Source organism: Microchirus variegatus, assembly GCF_963457635.1.
Source record: "Microchirus variegatus genome assembly, chromosome: 22".
NCBI lineage: Eukaryota > Metazoa > Chordata > Actinopteri > Pleuronectiformes > Soleidae > Microchirus > Microchirus variegatus.
This window is the reverse complement of record NC_139823.1, coordinates 17,571,522-17,583,774: the sequence shown is the minus strand read 5'-3', so window position 1 is coordinate 17,583,774 and position 12,253 is coordinate 17,571,522. Positions and strand designations below refer to the sequence as shown.

Here is a 12,253-nt window from a genome sequence, read left to right as displayed (position 1 = left end):
TCCTCACTGGACCTTAAACTCCCCGTTAGACTCTGAGCTTTGAGATTTTTCGAGGTGGCCGCCCACGACCAACATGTGTGAAACCAGAGAAAAGCAGCTCTGGGAACGTGAGTGAGTGAGTGAGTGAGTGGTATGCACTGCACAGAGCGCCGTTAATCAAACTAAATAAAACAGACGGCGGCGTAAATCAGCGCACGAGTGCATCTCAGTGTAATAAAAAGAAAATACTGCTGGTTTTCTGTCTGCTTAACTGCTTAATTTATGTGCCTTTTCTGACAAAATGTTTCTTTTCTTGGCAAACCAGACGCGATCTTCTCATCATATGTTCACGATGATTTCGTGTGTTTTTCTTTGGGGCAGCGTATAGTTTAGCTGGTGAAGTCGGTCAAACACCCACAGCGTTTGCGTTTCCTTCCACAGAACCCGAGAGAACACACACATACTTTGATACCGAAACGTTCTGTAAATGTTAGTTTTTTTGTATTTAAAAAAAAAAAAAAAAACGTTTTACCACCTGATGTTCCTCGGGCAGCCGCGCTGGGATGGACTCAGTTCCAACCACAGCTCGCCATTTTCCCTCCTTTGTGCTTTTTAATGTGTTAAACCAACCCATCTGGTTTAGTTGTTCCATCGCTTTTTTTGTTTGCCTTTGTACCAAACTCCAATTTTCTGACTAATTCAGTGCTTTAATAATTCCCAAAGCAAACTGTGTGCTCCGTCACTGAGCATGTCCAAGTCTATGTACACTGTTATTTGATCACAGTAACCAGTTTATGTGGTTATTTCATTTATAATTGACTGAAGAGTTTGACATTGTGGGGAATGAGGGGGAAATTCCCATAGATGGTAGATTATCCCTTTCAAGTCAAACTGCCTTTCCCTTGGATTGGTCTTTGAAAGAGGCCGTTGGCTGTTTTCTTGTTCACATTTTGGAGATTTCTGCGCTTAATATCCTTCTTTTCTTAGTAGGAATGGCACAACATGAATTTTTCCATATCTGATACTGATGCCACAAGCTTGAGTATCGACCAATACCAATATCACAGACCTTTTTAATCGCTGGCGGCAGCTTAACTCTCGCAGGAAGCGAGCCCAGTGCATTATGGGCGTTGTTGTCATCCATGTACATGAGCGATAAATACATTTTTATGCCTTTTTCAGCCAAGAAGGCACTTGCTTCAAATATTATTTCACATCTCTACTACATAGATGACCTAGTTTTAAAGGTGAATTAAGTAGTTTATAGTGACATCTAGAGGAGAGGCTGAAAATTACAACAACGAACTGCTCCTCTGCTCACCCCCTCCCTTCCCTGAGCGCTACGGTGTCCTCAGCCGGTCAAACGCCGTCCTCGTCGTCTTTCTCTGTGGTGCGGGCGTACGCTCAGGTACTGGTGTTCCTTTATCCGCTGTAAAATACGCGTGGTCCTCCGTTCTAAACGCGTAAAAAGATCCGCTCTCAGCCTCGTCTCGGCGCTCGTTTTGTTCTCTCGGGTTTGTCCTTACAGGCTCCCGTAGAAACATGGCGTTGTGGCGATGCAACAGCGGCCCGCGACCGTGTTATTTTACATGACTTTTTGAAACACTACGAAAATGAAACAAAAAATAATATAATATAAACCCATAAATACTACGCAGTGTCCCTTTAATATACATTTTGCTTATCAACGGTGAAATGTCCCTTTAAACGATTATTCGTTTAATTCTCTCGCACGTTACGCGGCCTGTCCAGCGCAGGGATCGTTGTTCTACACGGACCGTTTTAGCAGCCGCACACGACACATATTTCGGATTTCGGTTGGCGCGATGGCGGAGACGGAGAGTGAAACAGCCCGTAAAAGGTAGCAAAATGTCCAAAGTGTGGGACCATTTCACGCTTAAACGAGAAGCCAACACGGCGCAGTGTAATAATTACTGTCAACGACAACTGTCGCACCACAACAGCAGGTCCTCGATGATTCAGCATCTGAGCCGATAGCATCCAGTTGCTAATGCTAACTTCGCCGGAACACGCTAACGTAAACATTGATGTTCGCTCATTTAATGTAGCTCACCGGAGCGTAGTGTATTTGTAGCGTGATGCTATTTGACCAGATATGATTTTAAGCTTTGAATTGTTTAAATAATACGTTTATTCATGGTAAATTGCAAAAGAGTATTGTTTCGAGGAATAATACTCGATTACAAAAATAACAGACTGATTGATCAGAGAGTGTCGTCACAAAAGATGCGTTAATATCTAACATTTAGCAAAGGAAATGTCTAAAATGTCAATGTTTAAAAAAAACATTTTTGTACAGTTTTTGGTTCGTTTTCTAAGACAATAGTATGTTTTCCTTCATCTTTATTAACAAGTTTCGGCGTGAATCTTCCACCGTCATCGGAACATCCTCCGTAACATCAGGTGACGGTTCTGAGGAAAGTGGAGGAGACGGTGTTTTGTCCCGACACGTGAAATAAAGGCTTTCATTGTCAGACATCATAGTTATTATCTGGAAATTTTTATTTCCCATCTCTCCACAGTGATTTTATTAAACAAACAAGTGAAAATGAGTCATAAAAGAAACACTTTTTCCACTATTTCATATCCCAGCGATCATTTTGTGACGGCAGAAGTCACCACATGAACAGAAATACAGTTCTCAGTTTTACCAAACTGTTGCAAAAGCATTGTTTTTGTGGTTTTAACGTCTTTGTCATTGTCCATCTTTGGAAAACCTTCGATGCGTTGTCATTTCAAATGTACTTTTAAAGCCCAAACGTCGCTCACGTCTGACTCATTGTTGTCAAATTCAACAAAAAGCCTTCAGCGTTCCCTAAGTTACAAGGAAAAAGTAAATTAATTAATTAAAAGCTTAGTGGTGCTGGCTCTGGATGAACTATTTTTATAGGCTGGTGACAATATTTTTTAAGCAGTGAAAAACTGTGAGAAATGGATCTAAAAATCCAGGTTTTTGTGCTTTTCAGTTGAAAGTCTATGTTAACTAAATTGTTTTCTTGGCAATTTAAAAACATTCCCAGACTCAAAAACGATCGAAAACATATTGGTGCAAGGAAATATTTATGAAAATCTTCTGGTTTTAATTGCTCGTCATTTTGGAAATATTTCCATGGTCTGTGTAACGTAAAAAAAAAACAAAAAAAACTCTACTTTTATAGAAGCAGCTCCATCCAGATCGATTAAAAAGGCTCCGTCACTGACTAACCGCTGTACATGAGCCTCGTTCTTCCCAAAATCCCTGGCACCCTGCTGTGTTCAGTCCACAGGGGAAACACACACACACACACACACACACCAAGGCTAACGGGTAATTTTGTGGCTCTGCCTGTTATCCTTGTTTAGCCTGGGCTGAGCCAGCCTCCATCCACTGTGTGTGTGTGTGTGTGTGTGCGTGTGAGAGACGACGGAGAGTTTAAATCTTGAACTCATAAAACCTCATCTCATGATCCCCCCCCCCTCTATTAATCCACAAATTCCCGTATAAAAACAGTTGTAAGGTATTGTTTAGTGCTTTCTCCAAGAAGTTAAATTTCTCTTCTACTAATCGTGGTCCAGATTTAATTAATTTTTATAGTTTTGAATGTTGTTGTTGTTGTTGTTGTGTACAGCTGGGAAAAATATGTAATAAAAAAAAACTAAAAATATATCCCCCCAGATCACTTCTTTCACCTTATAAGGACTGTTTACCTCCTGAACCCTGTGCAAATCATGCAATTAAAAGAAAAACAAGTTTTTAAGCCTTCTAAACCTCAAGGATTTAGCATTTGGGATTTACTTTCATATAGAAAGGACAATTTTACCTGGTAAAAGTAAGAAAGGGACCCAAAATATTACTTTAAAGATGCAATACATGAGGGAAAATGTCATACTTTGCTCCACAAACATCCCTGTCGCTTTAATCCATCATCGTTCCTCTGAAATCCACCTGCTTCCTCTCTTGAGGGGATATTTTTGGCCTTTCTTTAGGGCTATTTTCTCATGTGGCTTCACTGCTGCACTCTCAGTGATAAGAAGTGCTTGCTTGATAAGTACCAGAGGAGGAAGAGGAAGACGATGACGACGAGTTGAGTGACAAAGTTGTTAGACAACAGGAAGCGTCAGGGCGGCTCCACCCTGATAGTAGGAGGCTGAGAAGCTGTTCCTCTTTCTGTTGAACTTGAGCCACATTTTTTTTTGTCTTGCAGAGATTTTGTACATGAGGTGGTAGAAAAGTAAAAGTTGTTTATGAAATGACTTTCGCTTCCTGTTTTTCTGGTTTTGGTTAAAAACAAAATGATGACCGCTTCCGCTATAAAAGCCTTTTTACCAACAAGAGTGTAATGGATCAATTTGTTCTTCCCTCTCTCAGCAACCATGGCAAAACCCCAGAACGGCTCCAACTGGGCGGCCGACAGCAGCCTGATGTTCGGGGGAAACGTCCAGAAAACACTGGCTCCGTCCTCCACGACCACGTCCTCCACCGTCTCCTCGTCGCCCTTCTCCTCCCACGTGACGTCCATCGATGGCGTGGGCTTCACCGAGGGAGACCTGTTGCTCCAGGTTAGATCATCCGCAGTGTTTTCATTTGAAATTTGAACCGTGAAACAAATAAGAGACTGCGAGCAAAGATGGTGGAGGTGAACACAGCTGCTGTAGCGGAGCTCGGAGGAAAACCTGTCAACACTGCACGAAAACGCACAATTAAAGTTTGCCAAAGAGCACGAGAAGAAGCCCAACAGATGCTGGCAGCACATTCTTTGGTCGGATGAAACCAAAATAAATGTGTTTTGGATCCAATGAGCTCCAGCCAGCGTCTATGGCGAGGCTGTGGTGGCAGCAGCCGCAGAGAATTGAATATAAAGTCTATTTGTTTGGTTTTTCAGGCGCTGAACGGCTTCGTGTTGGTGATCACGGCTGAAGGTTACATCTTCTACACGTCGCCCACCATTCAGGAGTTCCTCGGCTTCCATCAGGTAAAAGATAATATCCCCGTGTATGGTTGGTGCAGAAGTTCTGCGTGAAAACTGAAGGATTTGGCTAATAATGTTATGTTAATTATGGACTGTGCAGTCAAAATGAACCAATATAATTACCATAATTGCCATATACACTAAAAATACATACATATATTATATTTTGCATAAAAAATGTTTCTTGCTGTTCTATTTTACATGCAGTCAATTAATATTGGAGATAATTAAAGGCAAATAAAAAGCTTTGTGACCCCTTGAACTCTTGCGTTCCTCATGCAACGTCTCAGTTCATATTTGTGCACTTGATTTGCATCTGTAAACATGTTATAACTCCGCCCTCCCACCCCCCTGGTTAAAAACAAGGACACTCCGACATCCTCTGATAATTATTCAGAGATATGAAACCGACAGGACAAATATAAACGTTGTACGGATACAGAAACACACATTAGGGAGCTTTTTAAGGTCCTAAAATGTTCTTAAGTTTAAATAAAGTACTACTTCTGTGTGTGTGTGTGCAGAAGTGAACTGCTTTATTGGCTGTGCACATCACTTTTAAACACATCTGTTTGATCCGGGTTTAAAAAAACGTCTGCAGTCGGGGGTTAAAAAGCAAACAAAAAGACACACACTCACTTAACATGTACGCGTGGCTTAGCGTTAGCATGCTAAATAGATTTAGCAGCTGCATTTGCTGTTTATCTCTAATATAAACTTTATTCAGAAGAAGAAGGTTGAAAAACACACAAGCGAGATCATACCAGAGACGACACTGAACACTGGAGCCGATTTGTGAATTTTTCATCGTTTGTTTTGGTCTCAATGAAGTGAACTGTGAAACAAACTTCTTCTTACTCCCTGAATTTCACAAACCTCTCATGCGCACACGTTTCTGACATCTCGGGCTTGTTTTGAGCTCAACAAAAAGCCCGGAGAGGCCATTTTTCCAGCGCCGCCGAACAAAGGCGGGCTTTGTGATTGGTTTGTTTGTCAACGGTTGAGAAACATCGCTAAGCCGTGAGGTGTGGCTCGCTCAGCACCTCGGTCCTGGAGCACAACGGCGTCTCTGTGTGTTTCTCAGCCTTAAGTCAGTGGCATTCATCCACCGGAGCATTGTTCATACGCCGTGTGTGTTTACGCTTGCATCATCGAAGCCTCGAAAAAAAAAAACGCCGATCGCCAGAACAAACACGGGCAGGGGTGGCGAAGGCTGAGCTGGAGGAAGGCCAGTCTGAGACATCATTATGTGCCAAAACACGCAGGCAGTGAACCCAGGATTTCATCTTGTTCACACGAGTGAAGACAGGAGTGAACTCTGAGAGTCTGCTGTAAGATTCATTGACTCGACTCTAAAAGGCCAAATATTTGATGAATTAAAAAATAAATGAAAGAATAGAGATTTTCCCTTATTTTCAATGAAAACATCTCATGAGTTGTTTTCTTTTTTTAATCTTATCCTTTGCACGTTCGTCTGGCGGCAGGCACACACCTGAACACAGGATTTTAGCAAGTCACACAATGAAGGAAGCAGTGTAAACAGTAACTCCATTCAATATTTGATGTGTTATTGTGTATGCACAGTAAGAAACTAATATCCTAATGCGCTTATGGAGGCTATGCCGGCATATATGTTGATTTAAGTTTGATTTTTTAAGTTTTTTGATGTTTTTTTTGCCTCTCATTTCCAGTCGGACGTCATCCATCAGAGTGTGTTTGAGTTGATCCACACAGACGACCGGACTCTGTTCAGGCAGCAGCTTCACTTCGCCCTCAAGCCCAATTTCTGCAAGTCCGACGGCGCTCCAGCGAGTCCCAGTGAGTCCACACATTATGAAACACTTTTCGCTTTTCACACTTAAAAACACCTCTTTCTAACCTTGAATGATGGTAAATGTTTGTTATTCTTTCCTCAGCTGAGCTGAGTTCTGCAGAAATCAGCAGTGGCTTGATGCCCTATGATCCTCAGGCCATCCCACCAGAGAATTCTTCTTTTCTGGAGAGGAACTTCTGCTGTCGATTCCGCTGCCTTCTTGACAACTCCTCCGGCTTCCTGGTAACGCACTCCCAAACAACCCTTGTATTGTCCTCGTTTTCATAAAATGCTGTCAAGTAACTTACTCGATCACCACCTGAAGGCTCCTCCCTCCTCATTAACATAAACCTAAACGGCTCCAAGCTAAGTAGCTCACTTGGCGAGGTTAGATATCGTGAATAAACTCGTGTTGTCACTTGTGTTCAGGCGCTGAACTTCCACGGCCGCCTGAAGCTCCTCCACGGTCAGAGTCAGACGACGGAGGACGGAGCGCCATCTCACCCGCAGCTCGCGCTCTTCTCCATCGCCATACCGCTGCAGCCGCCGTCCATCGTCGAGATCCGCACCAAGACGCTCATTTTCCAGACCAAACACAAGCTGGACTTTACGCCCATGGGCATCGATACCAGGTCAGCCCACGTGTTAACCTAAGAACTCAAAAAAAACAAAAAAACATGACTTAAACAGCGACTTAAATAATGTTGTGTTTCTTTTTTTCCCCCCACAGAGGGAAGGTTATTTTAGGCTACAACGAAACAGAGCTCTGCACAAGAGGTACAGGTTACCACTTCATCCATGCTGCAGACATGATGCACTGTGCCGACAACCACTTAAGAAGTGAGTACTTTTTCAGTGTTTTTTTTTAACCTCTATTTCCCTTGCCCAGACTAAAAAGAGTAAATCTCTGCAGCTGCAATCTCTATGTGGAATATCTTGATATCAAAATAAAGATAACACTTTGTACATTCAGATGGAACCCAGCATAAATGAAGGATTTTTTTCCCCCTCGCCTTAAAAATATGCAGTAGGAGCTTAAAACACATGGAGGTCATGTAACAACATGTGGACATGAGCTGAGCAGTGTCTGATGCTGATGAAGGGAAGCAGAGCACAATGACAGAGGTTTTAGTAAAGAGACGTCTAGGCGTTCTCTCGCTTTATTTACATGTCACTATTGGTCTGAAAACAGCTTGTTTTGAATCATAATTTTTAATAAAAGTAAGAAAACTCTCTGTGACGCCGCAGCATGTTCAGTTACGCAGGGAAGAGGAGATTCGATTACAATTCGACGGATAAATGAATATTCAGTAAATATACAACTGTTTTTTTGTGTCTTTTTTTTTTCAGTGATGAAAACAGGAGACACCGGTTTCACCATCTTCAGGCTGCTGACACAAAAAGGGGCGTGGGTCTGGGTCCAAGCCCTGGCCAGATTGGTCTTTAAAGGAGGGAAGCCAGACTTCATTGTGGCCCGGCAGAGAGCTTTGACGTAAGAGCGGCGGGAGAGGGAGCTTCTCAACTCCGACGCTACCATTCAATAGTTTGGGGTCACCTATACAATTTTTTTGGTGTTTTCCATTAAAAGTCACACTTTTATTCATCAAAAGAGTTGCAAAATGAATAGAAGATATAGCCGAGACATTGACAAGATTAGATCATTGCACAAGGGTTTTTCTAATCATGCAATAGCCTTCTAATGCGATTAGCAAACACAATGTACCATTGAAACACTGGAAATGGGCCTCTACACGTACATATTCTATTAAAAACCAGACGTTTGCAGCTAGAATAGTCGTTAACCACATTAACAATGTATAGAGTGTATTTCTGATTTATTTAATGTTGTATTGATTTAAAAAAAAGTGCTTTTTCTTAAAAAATAAGGACATTTTTAAGTGACACCAAACTTTTGAATGATAATGTATGCACTGTACTGTACTGAGATGCTGGAGTCAGTAAAAATAACTCCTCTTCTTGTCCTTATTTTACAGAAATGAAGAAGGAGAAGAACACCTGAGCCGCAGACGTCTGCAGCTGCCTTTTAACGTTGCAGCCGGGGAGGCGCTGCTCTACGACGTAGCGCCGTTAGTCGACACCCCCGACCAGTGCTCCAACCCAAAGCAGAGGAAAATGGACTGCTCGTTCGTCAGCCGCGACTCCATCCTGGGCTGCATGCTGAGTCAGGACCAGTCCATCTACTGCGAGCACAACACCACCACCACCATCACCTCGCTCAACGACGTCGCCTTCAAGGACACGCACGCCACGGTCAGTATCCCCGGAGACATCTGGCAGCACACGGAGCCCAAAGCCGTGCAGAGTCTGCTGAAGTCGGACGCCATCGTTCACGACATGATGGAGACCCTGCAGCAGATCCTCGGGGACAACAACATCATGGACAGCCTGGACGTGGAGCCTGACGAGCTCAAGAGCTGGGAGAGCACGCTGCTGAGGATGAGCACCAACAACACCGACATGAGCGAAGACCTCAACGACATTCTCAGCAACGACATCCTGTCCTACGTGGAGGAACAGCTCCAGAAGGAAGGCGGGCTCAAGCTGACAAATCCGCTGGATGATGTCGTTCCAGTCTCCCTCTCCACTTTGGACCTCCGAAACCAAGATCCCGTGCAGGCTGCAGAGCAGGACTTCAGCTGGCCTCTGGAGCCTCAGAATCAGCTGATGGCAAACGGAGGGCAGGTGATGACTGGACATCCAATGGAGACGATGAAACTCACTCACATGGATCTTCCCCAAGTCAGTTCTTCAGGTCTGGAAGGCCCGACCTTTCAGCAGATCGCCACTCAGCTTTGTAATTCAGTCGGTCCTGGCCTCGTCGGTGCTTCGGTGACCTTCAACTCGTCCTGCGCAGATCCTTGCCCTCAGACACAGAATGACTTGAGGACATTGCCGGTCGCTGCCAAGGGAAACGGTCTCGGAGCGTTCAAGCACACTAATCAGCTCCACTCCAACCAAATGCAGGCCCACGGGCAGATGCTCAATCCACAGATCCAAGGCCTCCAGCACCAAAAGGAAAACGGAACGTTAAATCCTGTGTTTAACTTTCAGGGCGAGCAGTGGAGCTCCTCCTCCATCCCCGGCTCAAACCAAGTGGACAACTTTGTACAAACATACACCCCGAATATTTCAAAAGAATCCGGTTTTATCGCAGATCATCCTCCGTCGAGCTGCTTGCAGGGTCACGACGCACTTCCGACGCAAAACAAGGACATTCAGATGCAGCCGTGGCTGCTGGAGAAGCAGCAGCTCATCACCAACGGGTGCCAACAAATGGGCGCCTGCCTCAACCAAAGGTCAGGACTTCAAAAAAACCCTCCAGCGGTCCACATGACCCAAACAGCCGTCAACGGACGGCCAATGTTCAGGACTCCTGAGGCTTCAAGTCTACCGTTTGACTTGGAGCCCTCACCTCTGGCACCTTCTAGCAGTTGTATGTTTAGGAACGCCGCGGCGTCTGCGCCCATAAACCGAGCGCACCACAGTCAGCCGGCGCCCTGCAAGCAAATGAACCCGGCCGGCAACAATCAGATCCTCTCCAAGCCTGCCTGTGTCTATCAGGGTCTTCTTGGAGGGGGAGGAGGAGGAGGAGGGTCTGTGCTGGGGGTGAACCCCGACGAGGCTCAGCTGTCCTGCCAAATGACCACAGGTCTAGACTTCAACGACCTGCTGGTGCAACAGCAGCAGTTTCTTAACTTCGGTGAACAGACACAGGTAAGAATGAGGGATTTTTAAATTCTTTACGAGCCTTAAATAAAACTTGGATTTCGAGGATTCATTCCGACACGTTCTTTCTATTCACGCCCAATGGTGACGCAATCCAGCAGATGAGTTATGTCCGGAAGAAAGAATTGCATCATGGGAGTGTATGTCAACAGTCCCAGACATGAGCACTACAGGTTCTTTTCGAATGTGTTTAATGTCGCATCATCAGCAACAGACATTCTGATTGATTAATAATAGGATAGGGATTTTTAATTATTGTTTATGAAATAGACAACAGTTAAATGATAGTAGTTGTTTCTAGTGCTGGCGGCAGTTAACGGCGTGAACGTGAGCTCAAATTAACAAATGACGACTGACCATAAATGTTTTTAGCTCCTTTAGCCCTGTTACCGCGCCTACAGTCGAACTGGAGCGGTCTGTTTATTAAAGGAAAAGAGCAGCGCTAACAAATATCCAGCGTACCTGTGTACTGCGTATGTGTGCCTCTGTTTTTAAAGTTTACTGTTACTTTAGAGACTCGTTTTAACAATCGGGGAGTCGCGTAAACATGACGTCGCACGTGTCTTTTTCCAGTCAGTCATCGTGCGTTAGCGTTGACGCCGTTAACATGCCCAATAATATATTTGATATGTATTTTATATTTAAGGGCACCTTTCAAAGCACTCAAGGTCACCTTAAAGTACATGATTAAAAAACAGAAAGACACAAGGAAGATTCCAAGAACTTGAAAATAGAGAAGGCTAAAAAGCTAGCAGAGAAGGTCCGAGGGAGAAGGCAATTCTAAAAAGGTGCGTCTTGAGTCTGGATTTGAAGGTGTGAAGGGACTCTAATATTGCAGATGTTGTTTATTTTTGGATTGTTCCATGTTTTATGCCGGTTTAAAAACAAACGACACTCTTGCTACATCCATCTTTTACACTGTAAACCTTTGTCTCTTGTTCGCTAACACTCCATCGTCGTTCTAGCTCTTATCACGCATCGATTTTGAAATGGTACCAGGTTTATATCTCGTAAACCGTGAGCGTTGTCTTTTCTCCCACAGGTCAACAACCATCCAGTCATTGGGAACAGAGGCGTCTCCTTCCCCTCGCTGCCCTACAAGAACGCGTACTACTCGGAGAACAAGTAGGAACCCCGGGCCGCGCCGTCGCCGCCGTCTGGACGGCAGAGGAACTGCAGCGTCGAGGAAAAGACTCCTGTCTCTAAACATGAAATGGAATAGACTGATGAGAGGGAAACTGTGGCCCAGGAAAGGTTAAGGAGAGAAAACAAGGATGTCTCTCCTTCCTTTAAAAAAAAAAAAATATTTTGGAAAAAGTCAAGTTTGCTTCTGTGTCGAGGAAGAGAAGTCTGAAGAGGAAGAAAGGAAATCAGCTCGACGTTGGGATTTTTCTTCTTCTTTATTTTTTTTATTTTTAATTTTTTGGCAAAGTTGGATGTATGATTTCTTACGTATATCTTCCCACTTCTGGTTCTCAGCAGTTTGTCCCAATGGAGAACGACAATGAACTCACGGATTGCCTTTGAATTTTGAACAGTGCGGATGTTTCAGTCCACTTTTTGGAAAAAGGAACTCGGACAAGCCACACGAAACGGGGAATTAAAAGTTTAATTGGACTTCCTGTCACTTACCACTATCTTGGACACAGAGGAGAAGACGACGACCCCCGAACTTTGCTCCTAGACTGATTTACCTGGACGAACGTGAAGAGAAAGAAAGCGTCCTGTTGACCCTCTGCCGTCT

The 12,253-nt window shown here is 44.0% G+C and overlaps 1 protein-coding gene across 1 annotated transcript; it reads left to right on the top strand.

The window, feature by feature from the left end:
• Positions 1 to 6,676: 6,676 nt before the first annotated feature.
• On the top strand, positions 6,677 to 10,317 carry LOC310943195 (aryl hydrocarbon receptor-like; the record flags this gene model as incomplete). Its single annotated transcript, XM_083908721.1, has 6 exons — positions 6,677 to 6,767; positions 6,866 to 7,005; positions 7,192 to 7,394; positions 7,493 to 7,602; positions 8,113 to 8,254; positions 8,757 to 10,317. Coding segments are annotated over exons 2-6 (2,121 nt in total), but the record flags the coding sequence as incomplete, so codon positions are not given.
• Between the last annotated feature and the right edge of the window lie 1,936 nt (positions 10,318 to 12,253).